The sequence below is a fragment of the Brachionichthys hirsutus genome, chromosome 9 (assembly GCF_040956055.1).
Source record: "Brachionichthys hirsutus isolate HB-005 chromosome 9, CSIRO-AGI_Bhir_v1, whole genome shotgun sequence".
Classification (NCBI taxonomy): Eukaryota; Metazoa; Chordata; class Actinopteri; order Lophiiformes; family Brachionichthyidae; genus Brachionichthys; species Brachionichthys hirsutus.
This window is the reverse complement of record NC_090905.1, coordinates 4,544,097-4,563,910: the sequence shown is the minus strand read 5'-3', so window position 1 is coordinate 4,563,910 and position 19,814 is coordinate 4,544,097. Positions and strand designations below refer to the sequence as shown.

Below are 19,814 nucleotides of genomic sequence, written 5' to 3'. Positions count from 1 at the left end.
AGACCAGGCATGGAGGAGCTGACGATATGGGAGCAGCATACAATAACACTGAACAAGGCAAGCTGCTGTTGTTGTTACGCTTTGGGTTTCTGTGCATTTCAAATGAGTTATTGTTCTCCTTCTCCCCGCGTTAGATGGTTACATGGAATTGCAGATCAAAGTGAGTTTAGAGTATTGATCTGTGGTTCATCTGTGCTGTTTGGGCGTCGCTCAATGGCTGCTCAGACACAGACATGAAAGTGGAGCCTCGAGGTTTCGCACAGAGGCGGTTTCTGCATTGCTGAAGGGCTTATCAGGGCTGAGCTGGACATTGGTTCAGACCTCTCGGTTTCACCGTGCACACTCCTGCAGGAATGCATAGCGGCACACCCTGCCAGCGCTTCACGGTCCCGCCTCAGACTGAAGGCTGCCGGAATGTGTTCTCTCTCCCCCTATCGCTCTACTGGATCTCCGACACATTCTCGCGCTCTCTGCGTTCTTTTCTCTTCATTCATGTCGCTCGTATACTTCGCTGTCGTTTCCCGTTTGTCTGATTGAATATCGTCCTCTCACAAGGATTCCAAACTGGGGTTTGGTTTCGCCTTATCTGGAGGCAGGGAAAAGCCCAACTCGGACAATGGTGATACCGCCGTCGTGGTGTCGGACGTGCTGCCAAATGGGCCGGCCATGGGGCGCCTGTTGTGAGTCCAACACTGGATGTTAGAGGTTTGGAAGGCCGACAGCAGATACTGACAAAATGTGTGTTGTGTTCTGCAGCACCAAAGATCAAATTGTCATGGTCAACGGAGTGTCTATGGACAACGTCCACTCCAACCACACCATTCAGATCCTGAAGTCGTGTGGCAAGACGGCAAATATCGTGAGTCGGAGCGTAACTTAGAACTTCCGATCTGTCGGGAGTGGCTGCCCGGTCGTGTCTAAATCCCTGGCCTGCTGCGACTTTCTGCCCGCAGACGGTGAAACGCCCTCGCAGGATCCAGATCCCAGCGACCACCCGGCCGTCGCGGGCCGCTTCCCATTCCAACCTACTGGACCCGGATCCCCCCAGACGGACGCGGCGCTATTCCGACGGCAGCGATGCTCGGGAAAGCAACCGGTATCACTATCGCGCCCGCAGCACCTCGCCCGACCGCAACGGGCATGCGAGCGCTCTGCCGTTGATGTCGTCGGGGTACAAGCGGCTTCCACATCGCGATGTTCCGGAGAAACCCCTGAAGACTATATTAGTTAAAAAGAAAATTACAGACGGTACGTCTTAAGGGAGAAGAAACATCCCCTCTTCTCGTTGGGGAACGACGGATTTCCAGTTGGATTCATGCCGTTTTCTTCTTTCTGCAGAGTATGGATTAAAGCTGGGGAGTCAGATCTTCATCAAGCACATGACCGAAACCGGCCTGGCTGCCAAGGAAGGGACTCTGCAGGAGGGAGACCTTATTCTCAAGGTCAACAGGAAGATCTGATCAGTGAAAATCGATACACATTATTGTCCTCAGTCGGCACAGAGAGATGATTTTTCTCTTTTCACAGATCAATGGCATGACGACAGAGAATCTATCCCTGTTGGAGACCAAGCACCTGGTGGAGAAGAGCAGGGGCAAACTGACCATGACGGTCCTCAGGGACGACCGCAAGTTTCTGATCAGCATCCCAGAGGTGGAAGACAGCGCCCCCAACAGTGAGAATGACCAGCGCCGAAACAGCAGCTCTGAACTGGAGGGTGAGTGATGGAGATGGAGGGGGGGGAGCCTCCAATGGAAGAGGGTCTGTAAGGCCTTATTTAGATTGTCTTCTTTTCCCATTCAGACATATCGGACATTGAGGAAGACTTCTACACTCACAGAACATCCCGTCAACCCGTGAGAGAGAAACGGACACGCAGGTAGGCGACGGCAGAGGCAGCGCCAGAACTGATGAATAGACATGAATGAATTGATGGAAAATAAATTACTTTATAAATGGCTGCTTTGTTCCATTTGAAGAATAAAGACATTGTTGTTGTTGTTTTTTTTTTTAAACCAGAACAAGAGCTGATCCTCCTCCTCCTGCCAAGTCTCGGGATTCCTCCCCAGTGCGATCCACCCTGACTCGGCCTCCTGCTAGAACCCATGCCCCTCGCAGAGGTCAGTCCTGCTGACGATCACCCTTACTGGAGCTGCACACTCCAGGCTTCTCATCGACTCTGTTAATTATTGCTCCTTCAGCTCCATTCGGGTCCGGATCGGACCGCAGCGCATCTCCTCCGCCGCCTCCTCCTTTTAGGGGGCACAGCCCAGAGATGAGGGATCACTCCAGCAAATACAAGTCAGTTCCTCGTTGCCTTTAATTCAGCTCCATGTTCGGTGACACAAATCTGCATCCAAAAATACAAAAAGAAAAGCAAGACGATCCAGATTGATTTAATGGTTTCATTGATTCATTTAAATAGTTTTTTTTTTTTCATTTCTCCAGAACTCTCTCCGGCGTGTCCACCCTCTCGAACGCCCGGTCTTCTCCTGTGTTCCCCAACTTCGCCACCTCTCGCCCCGCCTCGTCCCCCTCAAGGCCCCGTAAGCCGGTGTCCGAGTCGGACTCCGACCGCAGCGCCTCCCCTCCGCCGCGAAGAGGGAGCCCCCGGCCAAACAGCAGATACAAGTAAGGACAAAGATCAATCAAACGGCGACAGCTTGAGAAGCCGAAATCCATTATCTTCCACCAGACTCGTCCCAACTGTCACTCTTCTCCCACGCAGAGTTCTTCCTGATCTGTCCCATGGAGGGTTGAGAAGCTCCCCCATCACAATTCGCAATGAGCCGCCAAGGAGGGTCAACTCTCCTGTCCGTATCCCACGTCCTGGTCAGTGCGCGCGCGCACACACACACACACACACACACGCGATGGTATTGGTGATGGTGGACTTCCCCTTCCCCTAATTAATCTGTTCTTGTTTGGCGTCAAAAGTCAATTCATAGCCACAGTCTGTGCAGCAACTCTAAAAGGCCTCTTATATTTAATAGGATTCATTCAATAGAATTTAATGATAAAATACGAAAGTAGCCTTAAAGCCATCTATTCATAAGATGCAGTAAAAGCCAATGCCTGTGCGTTTTCCTTCCACCGCTGTTTACAACTGTTTGACGCTTTAATTTCAGACTCTGATTCTGAATCGGATGGCAGCGCGTCGCCTCCTCAGAGGCGGAGCACCACCCACAGCCAGGACTCCCTCAGCAGATACAGGTACAGATGAAGGTCTGCCCGACCCCCAACCTCCAACCCACCCTTTCCCCTCCCAAAGTCCCAACAAGATGTCGTGGACTGGGGGGGGACACTGAGCAGGCTGTGTACACCTCCCCTAATTAGAAACAAGTTAAATGCGTGTTTTCTTTACTTTGACCTTGCTGTCATTTTTTTTAATTATTATTCTTGTTTTGAATATTATGCTTCATCATATTCATTCATAAATATCAGAGTTGACTTTAGTGGATTTTTGTTTTTGATCCTGTAAGTGTGTTTGTTTGTTCTGACATGTCAATCAATTAAATAAAAGTGACTTTCCCAGAGCGTATCCCTCTCGTGTATGTGGCTAAGCACTGATCAAAGCAAAGACACGTCTCACTTCTATCGGCAGCGATCAAACATCAGCAGAACAGTCAACAACAACAACAATTTTCTTGATTGGTTCCTGCAGATATGCATGTTTCTATTGAGCATGTTATAAATGTGTGGCAAACATCAATGGGTGAATTCTCCTCAATAATTAATCTTGATCAATTACTAAGTGGTTAAACAGCAGAGCGACAGAGCGCTGCCCCCTCCCCCCCACAGAGATTCAAAGGTGAATATTCATCATTCATCAATAATCATGTTAGCCACGGGCCCCCCCTCTCTAAACGTGACTGAGATCTTCCTCCTCTCTTATTCCCACCTCCCTGTCTTTTCTTGCAGAGTCCTACCAGATGTTGCCGTGGAGACGCCACGATGGAGCGCTGTCAATGTGACTGCGGGTAATCCACCACAGAAAGGTGCGTCTAACGTCTCACCTGCTTGTGAGGCATAATTTGTTTGGATATTTTTAGATGCGTTCTTAATTCTATTTTTAATAACATGGTTTATCTGTGGACATGCGTCCAAAATGACGACTGTTTTCATAACCTTAGATTGTATTTATTGACCTCTGCAGCCCGATCAGACTCTGATTCAGAGGCGAGTTACGCATCGGCTCCTCGCAGGGAATCTACGAACAGCACAAATTCCAACACGGCTAAAAACCGATACAGGTGAGAGGAATGCACAAAGACATTCATGCAGAGGTGGACTCGCTCGTGTCAGGTGTTTGCTCACTAAGTCACTAACATTCGATCTGATCCCAAGTGCCCAAGAATGCCTCCATGTTGTTTAAAAATGTGTTTTAGGAGGAAGCACAACCCTAAATCTAAACCTCTGTGTTCTGACGTTAACCCCAACTAACCCCCCTGACAATAAAGCAGCAGTTTAATGATGGTGACCGAATGCAAAGTATCAGAATGTGTTCATATGGCAAACTTTGACCTAAACTTTTGTTCATAGTCAACGGAAAATTCTGACTTGTCTTAGACATCCTGGGGAGAGTCCGTGTGTGGGCTGCTGTCACAGGAACTCGATCACTGAGTTCAGATCTGCCCTCTAAAGTGCTCCATGCACTCATAACAGCTAACATTTGTTAATTACTGCTGATGGAAAAAGTTAAATAATATGTTGCAGTTTGGTACATTTATTCATCTTATTCACTGCTTTCCCAGAGTTCTGAGTCCGGAGCTCAAGTCCGCTTCACTTCATCCAAGGCAGGAGCCTCCTCAACGTGCCCCATCACCAAAGAAACCACCTCCGGCTGGTCAGTCCCATGTCACACACTCCTCGTCTAAAATCTTAGTTCTGAAAGACGATTGTTAATCCTGACCACCGCCTTCTTTTACTTCCTTCAGATTCTTCCTCCGATTCAGACCAGCTGTCCCACCTCAGGAGATCCGGGAGCTCTGAGCGGGACGACACCCCCCGCCGGTACGACTGATCAAATCAAAATTACGCCGAGAAAAATACACCAATGTACAAATCATCAACCTGGAGGAGACAATCCCACTATATCCAGTTCCATTGATAAACGTCATGTTACAATCGGTGCCATTACTGACCACAGGGAGGCGTGTATCAATGCAGAATGTGATTTTACACATTTCATATCCTGATACTGGAAATTGCTTGAGCATAAATTAGATGTTTTTTAAAAAGAGGTCAGTAAATTATTTGGCCAGTTTTGGAATACGCCTGAGAAGGAGAATTCCTATTCAGGTATTGACTGGGAGGTCTTTAAATCTTAAACAGGCAAATCCTTAAGAAGGTATGGATTTTTTTTCCCCCATATCTAGAACAGTTGAAGGAGGGCAGATAAATGTGTTGTAAGACATTGATGTGTATGTTCTGTCTGTCCACCTCAGCGTCCCTCATCCGGCTAATGGAAGTGGTACGCTCGTGTCAGGGATTTCAGTGAAGAGCAACCCACCCATGTACTGTAAGGCACTTTTATCATTGTTTGAATCAAAAATCCCATTTGTGATTTCTGAACTTTTCATTGTTTGATTGTTTGCTTTCTTTATCTCTTCTAGCGAAGCCTGTGGAAGAGCCCATCTACTCCCTACCTCCAGATTCCTACCCATCACCTAACCCAGGGTGAGTAAGCCCGCTAGGGGACGAGGAGCATGGGCGTTTAATTCATGTCTGCAGAGATGAACGTATTCCGAACTCTTTCCCAGGTACAGTTCAGATGTCCGCACGGTGCAGTTTGTGAAAGAGGGCAGCGTTGGTCTGAGGCTCGTGGGAGGAAACGATGTTGGAATATTTGTGGGTGGGGTTCAGCCGCAAAGCCCTGCGTACGAGGAGGGGATGAAAGAGGGAGACCAGATCATGCAGGTGAGACTGTTGATTGGTTTTCAAGCATGGAAAGTTTCGTTAGTCTCCATATGTCATGTCAAATCTCCCCACCAGTTGAGCTTCATAGGAGGGAACATGTTTTTAAATGTATGGATCGATCTGAGTTCCAGGTGTATGTTTCCATGACGACAAAATTCTCGCAGGCATTGCAAATGCTTAGAAATGCTTTTTTTAGGGGGGGGTCTTTAGAGATTGCCCTGCTCTACCTCACTGTAGGATCTCTCCACACATGAAATGTCTCACTCCTTCCAACTTAGGTGAATAAAGTGGATTTTGGTCATTTCACACGAGAGGATGCGGCTAACTTCCTCCTGAACATTAAGAGCGGAGAGGAGGTCCAAATCAGCACTCAGCACAAGATGGATAGTAAGTTTCCCACGAAACCACTCGCAGGATATTTACCACTAAAACATTTTGTCGTGAAAGTGATGTTTTTCACTTTTCCCTCTCCTCAGTTTATAGGAAGATCATCAAGTCCAATCTCGCAGACAACTTCTACGTCCGCACCCATTTTGACCACGAGGCCGGAGCCCCCATCGGTCTGAGCTTCACCAGAGGAGAGGTGTTCAGGGTGTTGGACACCATGTACCACGGGAAGCTGGGAAACTGGCTGGCCGTCCGCATGGGGAACGACCTCCACGAGAAGGATAAAGGCACCATCCCCAACCAGTCGAGGTCAGCGAGACGCAGAATCTGGATTTCTAGTTTAGTGAAGAACTCGTAAGGCAGCCTTCATGTCTGCCTCCCCCCCAACCTGCAGGGCGGACTCCCTGGCCAGTCTGGAGCAGTCACAACGGGCATCCGGAGAGAAGCAGGCGTCGGGGCAGAGGGCGGAGTTCTGGAAACTTCGGGGGCTCAGAGGGAACAAAAAGAACGACAAGACCACCCGCCGGACTCGCGATGACCTGCTGCAGCTCACCATTCAGGGGAAGTTCCCCGCCTACGAGAGAGTCCTGCTCAGAGAAGGTTGGTAGCTGAAGTGATTTTTATGTCCTCCAGTTATAGAGGAGTTTCAGTAACCCTGAAGTGTTTGCGTCTGCAGCGAATTTCCAACGGCCCATTGTCATCATGGGTCCTCTTAATGATATCGCCATGGAGAAGCTGACCAGAGAGATGCCTGAAAAATATGAAGTAGCGGGTTAGTTTCGTCCTTTTCACACGTCACCTGACGTTTAGCATCAGAAACCTCTCGTACGGTTTTTAATCGCTCCCGATCTGACGTTGACGTTTTGCAGAAATGGTTCCTCGCAGCGGCGGGGAGAGCAGCTCCACAGTTATTAAGCTGGACACCGTGAGGAGAATTGCAGAGCAGGTGAGACGGAGGCAGAAAAAATTTGGCATCACGCCGATCACACCTTGCTGTTTGCATTTTATAATGCCTTATTTTTGCTGACCTTTTCCAGGACAAGCACCCTCTACTGGACATCACTCCTACTGCAGTGGAAAGACTGAACTACATCCAGTACCACCCAATGGTCCTGTTTTTAGACCCGCACAGCCGCAAGGACGTGAAGGCCATGAGGCAGAGGTATAGCCCCAACTCCAACAAGAGTTCCAGACGGCTCTACTCGCAGGCCGTTAAACTGAAGAAACACTGCAGCCACCTTTTTTCAGGTAAAGACGCACGAACAGCATCTTGAATTATAAATTACATTAACTGTGTAGAGACAGTGTCTTCATTTTTCTTTGTAATGTATTCCCTGAAGTTGTACTTGTACCAATTTAAATTATGTACCTCTCACTGATCACTCTGTTTTTCCTCTGACCCCCTCCCGACCCCCACAGCAATGATTGACCTGCAGCCCGGAACCAATGCTTGGTATGAGAGTCTAAAGAATAAGATCCGCCACCAACAGTCCAAACCTGTCTGGGTGTCTGAAGTCACGGTGCGACGCGCAGCTCCTTCTGATCCACACACAAACCGAACTATTCGACGTTTGCAAGATTCATTTTTTTCACTATTTTAACATTTGTCCCTCCGTCCAGTTGGAGAGCGGTGGGGAACAGGACTTGGATGCTCTGGACCAAACCCAGTCGGACTACCTCAGTGCTGCCAGTGACCTGGAGGACACCGATGGGGAGGCCTACACCGACGAGGCCTACACCGACAACGAGGACCTGGAGGAGTCCTACCACGGGCAGAACCCGACCAATCCCTCCAGAAGCTCCAGGCTAGCTGGAGCGGCTTTGGCGCGGTCATCTGAGCCTGCCTCTGAGCTCGGCAGCCCCGCTATTGACCCTGAGCCGCACGCCAACACGGACTCGCCAAGAGAGATCCCGCCGTTGATGCACATACCCAAGCCCAGTGCCCCCCGCCGCCGTGACAGTTACAGCCCGGCTAACAGCGCTGCTGAGGAGGAAGACCCCTCTCAACGCAGTTTTACGGACTCCGATTTCAGTGCCCTTGATGCAATCGCGTCCACCGCCGTATCCGAAGGGCCCCCGGACTTCATAGCCCCTGACCCCTCCACCCGGCACTCTGGGAGCGAACGCTCGCACGCTGAGGCGCAGTCTGAGAGACCGCCACACGCCAGCCTGTCCTCTATTGAGGAGAAGTTGCAGCTGGTGAATAAAACGGTGCTCCTCCTCAGATTTTGTTTCTTAAAGGCCATTTATCTGATTTATCTTTCTACAAACAGGATCTGGTCTGAACTCCTTCAATATTTCATATGGAAATTTACACTTGGATAGTTAATTGATCAATAAATCAAACGGTAGTTGGTGGCAGCACCCTTCTTGTATTTAACTTTTAATTTATCCTCTTAAATATAAAACCAAAATATCCTTTCCCCTTGAAACCCTCGTCTCTGTTTGAAACCCATGTTGTCCTCTCTTTAGGCTCGTTCTGAAGATTCACAGGCAGAAGCTTCGTCTGGGGTGAAGAAGGGCCCCCAGTTCATTGTGTAAGCGCTCCTTTGCCGTCTTCGGCTTTCGGTGGGACCGGCTGAGGTTATGTTCTGATCCGGACTCCTCTGCTCTGCTCTTTGACAGGCTGGCACACCATCACCAAGCAGTCCAGTTCAGACGCACACAGATCCGAGGCAGCAACAGCTCTGAGGATGATGAGGAGGAGGATGATGAGACGGACGACATTGAATGGGGACCGGCAACGGAGCTCTAGAGTTTAGAGGATTAACGAACAGAAACTACCGTTCTAATGAGGAAACAAAATATTCTTGTTTCTTGGATGTTTTTGAACATTTTTAAATGGAGAAGCAAACTTATGTATGAAGATGTTAGTCGGCCCTCATTTAGGGCCTCATCCGGGTGCCGGATGAGGCCCTAAACTTCCAACAGGAAAGGATCACAGCGTCTAATGTCTTTCCCTATTCGTTCTGTAAATGTCCCGTGTCAAACATCAGTCTGCGCTTTGGTTCCGCTACCTTTTTAAATATGTTCTAGTTTTATTAGAAAACATCATAAATTAGTCTCCATTAAACAAAATCCAAGAACATGATATACCACGTTGTGTGCCTCTTTTTCTGTATTAAACTGATTTCAAAAATATGTTTCAGTCATGCACGTACGATCATTGATAACAACCGATGATAGTTATTGATGTGAATAATCGTTATCGACAAATCTCTAATGACTATATCTGCTGATCTCAGCCGTGGTTCCTCCAGTAAATCAGGCAGGTCGATGAAGGCTTGTTTCATTTAATCTCATTAAACTTTAACATTAACGGAGTCCTCTGGTGGTCAAAGTGGAAAAAGATGAGATGGACATCAAAACTGAAGTGAGACCAGGATGTGACCCGAAGGCCTCTTTTATATAAGTTTGTCAGTCTGACAGTATTTTATTGATTATTGGTCAGGAATGAGTTTAACTGAATAAATTCCGTCTCGGTTAGATGGACTTTCTGAAGCTTTTGTTTACTCCTGCAAGCAGAAAAAAGAAAACAGGTTGATGAGATCGGAACTGCTGGATGTACTTATATTGAAAGGTTGTTTTTATATAATATATATACCGTCTAAGCTTAAAGTATCTATACATCTCTGGATCTATTAATGTATCTGCCGGACTCCTTTAAATCGAACCAGGGCGTTTGGGGGTTCAAGCTGGGGTCACGTGTTCGATGAAACGCACGTGTGCGTAAATGAACTGATTACTGTGAGTTCCTGTCAGGCCGCAGTTTGTTTCGGTCCGGAAGGACGCGTTTCACTCCCGAGACGAGTTTAGATTCATGTTTGAGTTAAGTTTCTTATGTCTGATCTTAAAGTGAATATTATTTTCCAAATCTTTCTTCACATAGAATTATTTTTTCTAAGTCGTGTTTGACCCGTGTGTCCCTCCTCCTCCTCCTCCCCCCCACACACACACTTGAGGAAACTGAGCGGACGCGCAGAGCGGATGCCGGTGGCGCACCGGCAGTTTGCGGTGAGCTGCGCGTTGTTCCGCCAGTGAGTCTGCGCGGCTCCGATGTGCGACAGCGGCGGGAGGAGGAAGACAGACGCGCAGTTACCGTGGCTGAAGGTCGGCCCGGATGGCACCGAGCTCCTGCTGAGCGCGAGCGACAGAGCGCACAAGTGGCGCGTCGCCGGGTGGGTCGGGGGTCTGTGCGTAAGACTCAAAGGAGTCGGCATGGACGGCAAAGGCACCCTGAAGATGTTCGCCCGGAAGAAACGGGAACTGATCAAAACGCCATCCATCTCGAAGAAGAGCCGCGCAGGAAGTCCGGCGGCGCAGAGCTGCGTGCAGTCTGTGAGTAGCGCAGCGCGTCCGGTGCGCAGCGCGCCTGGTGCCGGATGATCTTCATCCAGAGGGGACGGGGCTCCGGATTGTGTGCCGTCCACGCGTGTGACTCCAGATGTATTTCTCTAACTTCTGTGTGAATGGCGCGTGCGTGAGAAATGTCCAGATGTGTCGCTGACTCTTATTTAGTCTCATTTCAGAGCATTGTCGGGTTGCTCTGTGCGTGAAAGCGTGACTTGTTTAAAGTTAAAATGGGGTCAAAGCTGTAGAGGGGGGGGGGTCAGGGGGGTCATGCTGAAACGTGGTGCCAAAAGTGGCTCCAACCGTTACTCCACGAGTGAGAGATTAAAGAGAGCCAAGGACAGGCTGGACATTCTGCCCAACAAGAGCAGCATATGGCTCAAGCAGGTGTGTAGGTGTGTGTGTGTGCGTGCGTGTGTGCGTGCATGTGTGTGTGTGTGTGTGCGTGTGACATGCAGGGGTGCTTTTGTCTTTGCATGCGTGTGTGTGCTTTCTGTTGGCGGCTGAGTGAGACGTTTCCATCTCTGTAAATATCGCTTTTCCTGTCCCTAAACAATAAATGGCTTTTTCTGTGCTTCGACACACTGCTGTCGTTTGCCACACCCGTCAGCAGCTCGGAGTCAGGAAGCGTTGCTCAACGCAACAGGGGGGGGGGGGGTCTTGTGTAAGTCTCAAGTGTTTACCAACAGCGCAGCAGAGCTTTAAGGCCGCTATGGCGAAGAGGAGGAGTCTCATCAAGCCGTTCAGGTTGATCGCCTTGACCTTCTCTCTCCTCCCGCCCTTCCGTCTCAGCTGGCCATCTTGCAGGAGCAGCCGCGGAAGGACGCAGCTGACGCCGCCGCCTCCTCCTCTTCGCCGGCATCGTCGTCCTCCACGTCGACCCTCACGCCGACCTCTGCTGGTTTTCCGGACCCCTCCTTGTCCTGCCCGAGCACCCCCAGCTCCCATCACAACAAGCTGGCGGCGATGCAAGGGTTGGGCTGCCCGTCCCCCGTGGCCACCCTGAAGAGGCCGACGGCGCTGATCAGACATGCGAGCGCCGCAGGTGTGGTTGCAGCATCCATCCATCCGTCACTTTCATTTGCTAAAATAATCTGCAGATTATAGTTTATGTTTTTAAAAGATGTCTGACCCAAGAAAATATGAATTATGTTGAATTATATAAGAGGTTTAACTGGAATCGATCCCGGCTTCAAGCAGGGGTCTATCGGACTACAAATGTTCTAATCGTTTGGTGAATGTCTTAAAATGATTCATTTGTTCTCCGTCTCCTCAGGGTTCCCCCTCCAGTCGTGGGTGTTCACTAAGGGTCAGGGGAAAGGGGCGTTGACCCCAACCCCTCCCTCCGAGAGCCCGGAAAGCACAGCCATTGAGGTCGAGGACATCCCAGCCCTGCTGAGGGATGTGGCGCGCTTCGCTGAGGCTGTGGAGAAACTTAAGGATGTGGTGCTGGCGGAAGGTCAGCGCAGAGGCAAACCTCCACCCAGCGCAAGTCACTGGAATATTTAACCTTTTAGCGCGTTTTCCAGTTGGATTTAGGTTTTAAAACGCTCCCTCTGTGCTGCAGGTGCGAAATTTAAGATATCCTGCAGAGGCTACAACACGGGTCATTGTTCGTGAGTGTTTATTAGAAAATGAAGGTGCTGGTTGCAGGTGTGTCACCAGTGGCCTCTCCACTTGACCTCAACCTGAGACTGGTGTCCCATTAGCACTGTCCTGTCTGTGGGTAAAGAGCGTATATGCAGCGGTTGGATGAGAATATTTATACTCTAATTAATATCTGTATGGGAGAAGCCGTGTAGCCTCTAGGCTTAGTTTGAAGAAGCAAAACAGCTGGTTGTGTCTGAAGATGGATTACCTATCTGAAAACACGCTCGCTATAAAAGCCATCAAAGTGTAGATATGTAGTTTATTGATCGCTTGTTTAGGAGCGGTGGTCGTTTTATCGCTGACGAGTGTCCCCTCTTCTCCTCAACACGCATCTCCTCGTCTCCCTCGCAGGCAAGGAGAGTCAGCGACCCGTGGCTCACGAGTGTCTGGGGGAAGTGCTCCGAGTGCTCCGTCAGGTCATCAACACCTACCCTCTGCTCAACACTGTGGAGATCCTCACTGCTGCCGGCAAGCTCATATCCAAGGTCAAAGGTCAGTCGTGCCAAAATGGAATTTTCTTTTCGATAATCCTGCATTCAATCTCAAGTTATTTGGGACTATTTGTCACTAACGCTTGTAGTAATGTAACACAAACAGTTACGCTCGTGCGTTTTCAGGCTTCCACTACGAGGTTTGCAACGAGGCTGATAAAATGGACTTTGAGAGGGCGATTGAAACCATCGCTGTTGCTTTTAGCGGCAAGTGAGTGTTTGATGCAGCCTCACGACACGTCTGATTATTCACTTGCAGCCTGTTTCTTCCTCGGGTGACTTTATGGGGATTACAATCACAACTTTAGCTTTGTGATTGAGCTGCTGTGAGTGTGTGTGTTAATGCCTTCGATGTATTCTGTTGTTGGGAATTAGAGAGAGAAGTGCAGCGATGGTGACACATTTGCATGAGGCAGAGCTGAAAACAGGAAGTGGTTTTTGCGTTTCGTTTTTTTCTGGCGCATGACACGAAGCAGAAACTTGGAAATTATGTCGACTACGTGCTGCTAATCCCAAAGGAGTGTGTTCCTTTTGACACGGACTGTAGAGGAATTGGGACCAAACCGATCGACTAAATATTGACAAATCTGAAATCATCCGATCCATTTTAATAATATCATTTTATTTGGATTTTTTTACATGAATTTGGACATTTTTTCATCCTAAAAATCACTGATAAATAAAGCCGAAGCTCACGGAGGTGATTTATTTTCTTGAGACTTTGGGTTCGGGTTAATAATTTGGCACCAATTGTTTATCACATGTTGGTTGAAGCCACTTCAGGGTTTAGACATCTGCCCTAGAGCGCTGGAGGAAGTGAGCTGGCAGTTGAGGTCTGCCTGACGAGCCTGCTTCCTCATTCTCTCACTACTCTTCCTCTGCTTGGCTCCTTTTCTATCATGAGCAGAAAAACAACAAGATATGATGCTACTTTTGTCTTCTTTTTTTACTCTATTCACATAAGACTCAGTATAAAAAAATAAGTGAGGGATATGTACGTGCTATGACGTACAATTTGACTGTCGTACCTCTTGCTATTTCCTAAAAAGGCTTCTTCCTCTTTATTTTTTTTATTTTAAAGGTCAATGCCCCGCTCAGGCAAAAAAAAAAAGTCCATTTCTTTTTACAACACAAAACTAGAAAGAGAAGCTCCATAGTTTGAATCTAAATTAAAGCTGCGTCCCTGATCAGTTGCTGTTCATGCAGAGTAATGATCATTACTACCATGTTCTTCATATGCTGCATTATATTTTTGCCTTCATGACATTTGCATAAGGATGTCTGTCGCTTCTCCTCAGTGTGTCTGAACTGCTGATGGGAGAGGTGGACAGTAGCACGCTGCTCTCCCTGCTGCCCACTGAGAAGAGCAAAGTGAGTGAACGCTGTTCAGAGCTGCCACTTTAGCAAATGTCATGTCTGTCTATCGCAGGCGGCAACGGTGCGAGACGGAGGGTCGCGCATGACTTGTCCAAATCCGATGTTCCTTTATTAGTCCCACAGGTTCTCATTCACTGTCAAACGCCAAATAAAGATCTCCTCCCGACGTTGCAATGGATGAAGGAACTAATATTTCCGCTGATACCGAACGTTGATCTGTCTTTTTCTTTATGCTCTGCAGTCCATGGAGAACCTTTACACGGCGGGAGGCCAGGGAGGAGACGGAGGCGGGTTCAGGAGAGACCTGCAGGACATGGGTAGGCGGTCGCTTCAGCATCTACTACCGTTTCAGTCACTTGTGGCTGCCGCTTGTCCTTCTGTTCCTCCGTTCACTCTCGCTTCGTCTCCCTCTGTCATCTACTGACATCCACTGCATCATTGGCGCCTGATCAGTGCAGCAACCTGCTGCCAGCTGCAGAAACAAAACCTTCGGTCTCCCTCAGCTACCGACGTTTATCTTTCAAACACCCACGACCGGTGGAAACGGCGTTCGCCGGCGTCTCAATGGGCTGTGTTTGTGTGTCGACACGCAGGCAGAGTTGTGGATGTGATCCTGCAGCGCAGCGAGGGAGGGGTGGACTCTGCTCTGCTCTATGCCAAAACCATTTCCAGGTACATGAAGGACCTGATGAACTACGTGGAGAAGAGGACTTCGCTGGGTAAGTGGGGCTTATCCATTTAGTGGATTCATGCAATGCTCTTGTTAGGGATGAAGCTAATTCTAATTCTTTTGTTGTACCAGAGACTGAGTTCGCCAAAGGCCTCCAGAGATTATACCACTCCTGCAAACACAGCATAACGCATGTAAACCTCATTGGTTCCCCTTTCTGAATGTTTCTCTCTGATTGCTCTGCGGTGCCGAATGTTAACGACGGCTTTTCATCTCTGTGTTTCTGCCGGATGTCTCTTTTCTCCCTCCAGCCCCACATGCCCCTCTTCTCCATCTACTCCCTGGCTCTGGAGCAGGACCAGGAGCAGAGCGTCGGGCTGCAGCAGGCCAACATCACGCTGCACACCCAGACCTTCATCCAGGTAAACGTGCAAACGCGACGCAAAACTTGAACCGGGTCAACGCTGCTGTTCGGGCTGTAATGATTTGTGTTCGTGCGTCTGTGTTGCAGCCTCTGCTGCAGCGTCGACACGAGCATGAAAAGAGACGGAAGGAGATCAAGGAACGGTGGATTAGAGCCAAGAGAAAACTGGTGTGATCTCCTACTGATCCACGTGGGTGCCCATTTAATTTGTCTGTTCGTAACGAGAAATTATTGATCTTAAGATGGAGTGTGAGGTGAACCTGCGAAAAGCAAAGCAAGCCTATATGGGCCGCTGCGAGGAATACGATAAGGCCAAAACGGCGGCCTGCCGAGCCGAGGAAGAAGGAGGAGGATCTACGGCGAAGCAGGTTGAGAAGAAAAAACGGTTGGAGGAAGAGGCTCGTTACAAGGTTCGGGTTCTTTTTCTTCATCACTTCGCAGTAACGTGGATGTGAATATGCATTCCTCTGGCTGAACACTTCTATGTTCTAATCCAGAAGAAACTACATAAAGTAAATTGAAAATGAAACCTTCTTTTTTTTTTTTTTTTTGCTCAGGCAGATGAGGCGGAGGCCACTTACCGGACGTGCATAGCAGACGCCACCACTCAGCAGCTGGAGCTGGAGCACACGAAGGTCACGGTGCTGCGACAGCTGCAGGACATCATCAAACAGAGCGACCAGACCCTCCGCTCGGTCAGAGGACGCAAACTAACTACAACAATCCATGTACTCCAGGTGGCGCTAAATAAAAGCTGTCCCCTAATCCTCTGTCCCCCACCCCCACCAGGCGACCATCTCGTACTACCAGCTCATGCACATGCAGACGGTGGCCTTGCCGGTCCACTACCAGACTCTGTGTGAGAGCAGTAAGCTGTACGACCCAGGACAGCAGTACGCGGCCCATGTGCGAGACCTGCAGCTGCCGGAGCAGCCGACCGCTTATTACGCTTATGAGAACTACTGTCCCTCCAGTTCATCTTCACAGTAAGAGCTTCAATGAAATGACCTGGGATTCCGTTGAAATGTTGATGGCAAACGGCGTTTTAAGTTGCTTTATTGCTGAAAGTTAAATGGGAGCAGTTAGAGGGGAATTTGGAGAAGTTGAGGTCTGCTCTAGAAAAGAGAGGAATGAAGGTGAGCAGGAGTAAAACCGAGTCTGTGTGTGTGTAAATGAGGAGGTCTCAGGGGGAACAGTGAGGTTACAAGGAATAGATGTAAAGAAGGTAGAGGACTAATGAGAGGGGACAGTGAAGGTTAGCTGTTTTGGAGACAAGGTCAGAGAGGACAGACTTTGATGGTTTGGACATTTCCAGAGGAGACACAAGAAAAACCCATTTCCACGTGTTGCAGCTTTGGCCACAGACCAAGGAATGACAGTTTCAACACGGAACACATGAGCCACGCCGACAGTCCATCCATCATTGTGGACGCAGCGTGTGGAGACAACCGAGAGGCTGAGATCCAGCGCAAGAGTGAGTGACACTTGCTGCTGAATGTCCCCCTCTAATGATCATCGGGTCAAACGTGCAGGGTTTCCTTCCATCCCGTCGGTCCTGAGTTCATTTCATTGTATATTTAAAAGCCATTTTTCAACTGGATACGTCTTAGCAGGTTTTAAAGCACACTGTACTGATTCATTCCTTTATACTTGTGCCGTTTTACTTAGGGCAGGGCCACAAGTCCTGGGGTTCAACAGTGAGTGATGACAGTGTTGGAGGAGAGGGAGCCCTCGAGTCTCCGACTGCCAGCACAGGTGAGTCAAAACTGCCGCTTCCATTTAAGAATTACCGTAAAGGAGAATGTCACTGTTTCTCCTTGTGTAATGTAGAAGGCCGACGGTGAACATGCGGTATTTGTGTGTAATCCTAGGGGACATCAGTAAAAGTGCTCGGACGTCGTCCACTGGAACAATGTCGTCCAATGAGGACGCAGATGAAAAAGACGGGAATGTAGCCTCCTTTGAGACACCAAGTAAGATTTTTTTTTTATGTTTGTCAACCGTTGACATGTCTATATATAATATGGACAGAACGGCATATTGCACACACAAAAATGAACACATGTATTATTATTGTTTGCTTTTTCTAAATCTTTGTCTTCAGACATCAACGGCATGGATCCTGATGCTGCGGTGTCCGCCAGGCCTTTCCGTAATATCGGCCTGTCCAAAGCGGCCCAGACGCATCGGATGAGGAAGCTGCGGACTCCGGCTAAATGCCGCGAGTGCGACAGCTACGTGTACTTCCAAGGGGCCGAGTGTGAAGAGGTGAGTCCTAACCCGTCCAGCCTGCGGAGGATAGACTCCGACTACGAGTCCCTGCAGATACGACTTCAAGTTGATGAGGCCGGTGCCTTTTTTTAATTCTCTGTCCTCAGTGTTCCCTGGCTTGTCACAAGCGCTGTCTGGAGACCCTGGCCATCCAGTGTGGTCATAAAAAGCTGCAGGGCCGCCTGCAGCTGTTTGGCCGGGAGTTCTCTCAGGTTGCGAGCTGCGCTAGCGACGGCATCCCCTTCATCATCACCAAGTGCATCTCCGAGATCGAGAGACGGGCGCTGAAGATGAAGGTAAGGCGGTGGATTCACGCTGCGTGTGCTGCAGTGAGTGCAGGATGTCGGGAAACGGTCCACTTCCTCCTTGCAGGGCATCTATAGAGTGAATGGGGTGAAGACCCGGGTGGAGAAGCTGTGTCAGGCATTTGAGAACGGCAAGGAGCTGGTGGAGCTGTCCCAATGTTCTCCCCATGATATTAGCAACGTCCTCAAGCTTTACCTCAGACAGGTACATGCGGGCGACATACGGCGCCTCCTCCTCTGCTGCCCCGTGCTGTGAGGCTCGCCAGCATTTACCTGATCCCGATGTCTTTCTCCGACGCCACCAGCTGCCAGAGCCCATTATACCATTCCGCTTGTACAACAGTCTAATGGGCTTGGCCAAGGAGAGTTTGCAAAGCGAAGCAGAAACGCCCGAGGGAGAGGCGGCCGAGCCAAACCGTGTTCACCCGGTGATGGGTAAGGGCCAAGAACTGGCGGATCTGGGTCCCGACACGGACCCGGAGGTGCTGACCCTGGTGGACAAGCTGAAGGAGCTTCTGAATGACCTGCCCAAGGCGAACATTGCTACGCTGCGCTACATTATGCGCCATCTGCGGAGGTCAGTTGGATAATAAGACCCTGTGTAATTGTGCTGGGTCCGCTCACACCACTGATGCTTCATCCCTCCGCTGTTCCTCACCAGGATCGCCGAGCTGGAGGAAGATAACAAGATGAGTCCCAGTAACTTGGGTATTGTGTTTGGGCCCTCGCTGATGCGTCCCCGTCCTACGGGGGCCACAATATCCCTCTCCTCCCTGGTTGATTACCCCCACCAGGCACGCATTTTGGAGGCCCTCATAGTATTCTATTCATCCATCTTCCAGTCCAAAGTTCAGTCTCAGTCCCGCAAAACCTCCCGCACTGCTTCCACCTCCACACAGCAGGTAAGACGGGCCGTCCAGCCTTTTCTCCATATCCTGATTTATTGAAATCAACTCTTTCCTCCTGAATTTCCTGTTTTGAAATGTTGAGCGTAACGATCAAAATAAATGCAAGTTTTGCTTTAAACATTGCCGTCAATTCCGCACCCTCTTGGTTCAGAGCAACGTTGGAGATGATGAGGTGGTGAATTCTGCTGGAGGAGGCAAGGAGGAGCAAAAGATGGAGGAGGGATGTGGTAAGATTAAAAACAAACATGTTTTGTTGCGTAAGTAAAATACAGACATGACTTTAATCATTTTTCCACTCCGATCAGAGAGTTCATTAGGGTCACTTGCGTCCAGTGAGCAGCTCCCCGACTCCGACTCAGAGCTGGATGACGGTGGCCAGAGGACCACACACTCTAGCAAACTGGAGAAGGAAGAGAGCGAAGCGAGTCTGGATGATGACCAGCTCGGCAACAAGGACAATCTGGGCCCGTCTGAAACCCACACTGACCCAGAACAAGAGGCAGATCAGGACCAAGAGAACCCAGATGGATCGCCGCCGCCAGAGCTGCCAGACAGCGGGCCTCCAGATGAGGTGGGGGCGGAACCGGACCTGAGCATCTCTCTGGCTGAGCTCAACGTGAACCAATCCAATAATAACTACCCCTGTTCCCCCACACTGAGACTGTCAGGGATTCCACTGGTATGCCTGTGTGGAAAGAAGTTACCCCTGACCAGGAACAGGGACAGCGAGCCCGAATTTGTCTGATATTATCCGTCATTTTATGTGATGACGGTTAAGAGTTCGATAACAGGGATCCGTTCTGTGTTCATTGAAGTCCAGGGTTATTGTATTGTGTACATCTTAGTTTTTAATCAGTGCATTTTTATTCTTCCGTCCTTTGCACTATTCCTGCTGGTTGATGCATTTACTCATGTCAACATTTCTGACTCAAATTATTAAACATATCTTTCTGCCAGATTTTCAGAAGACTCTTTTTGCTCTTTGAAGCTTAAAGGTAAGTCACATTAGAATGTGCTGCTTGTTTCAGCACTAACATTTAAAAACGTTTTTATTTTTATGTT

The 19,814-nt window shown here is 49.1% G+C and overlaps 2 protein-coding genes across 2 annotated transcripts; both read left to right on the top strand.

Moving 5' to 3' along the window:
• Window positions 1-9,409, top strand: tjp3 (tight junction protein 3). The gene is made up of 29 exons (XM_068743933.1): window positions 1-57; window positions 556-680; window positions 757-859; window positions 954-1,248; window positions 1,339-1,442; window positions 1,528-1,717; window positions 1,804-1,879; window positions 2,020-2,120; window positions 2,202-2,301; window positions 2,449-2,631; window positions 2,729-2,832; window positions 3,129-3,213; window positions 3,922-3,998; window positions 4,157-4,253; window positions 4,755-4,846; window positions 4,938-5,013; window positions 5,448-5,521; window positions 5,616-5,679; window positions 5,763-5,919; window positions 6,198-6,306; window positions 6,396-6,615; window positions 6,701-6,906; window positions 6,983-7,078; window positions 7,176-7,252; window positions 7,344-7,554; window positions 7,726-7,826; window positions 7,927-8,505; window positions 8,779-8,843; window positions 8,932-9,409. The coding sequence occupies exons 1-29, from the start codon at window positions 10-12 to the stop codon at window positions 9,059-9,061; spliced, it is 3,945 nt and encodes a 1,314-aa protein (XP_068600034.1). The 5' UTR covers window positions 1-9; the 3' UTR covers window positions 9,062-9,409.
• Window positions 9,410-10,362: 953 nt separating this feature from the next.
• On the top strand, window positions 10,363-19,810 carry arhgap45b (Rho GTPase activating protein 45b). The gene is made up of 24 exons (XM_068743501.1): window positions 10,363-10,644; window positions 11,449-11,701; window positions 11,933-12,115; window positions 12,658-12,798; window positions 12,924-13,008; window positions 14,096-14,168; window positions 14,416-14,491; window positions 14,768-14,893; window positions 14,977-15,038; window positions 15,156-15,266; window positions 15,356-15,436; window positions 15,511-15,678; window positions 15,826-15,963; window positions 16,058-16,254; window positions 16,621-16,742; window positions 16,937-17,023; window positions 17,140-17,241; window positions 17,373-17,536; window positions 17,647-17,835; window positions 17,912-18,049; window positions 18,150-18,421; window positions 18,506-18,746; window positions 18,904-18,979; window positions 19,058-19,810. The coding sequence occupies exons 1-24, from the start codon at window positions 10,363-10,365 to the stop codon at window positions 19,495-19,497; spliced, it is 3,807 nt and encodes a 1,268-aa protein (XP_068599602.1). The 3' UTR covers window positions 19,498-19,810.
• Window positions 19,811-19,814: the final 4 nt, after the last annotated feature.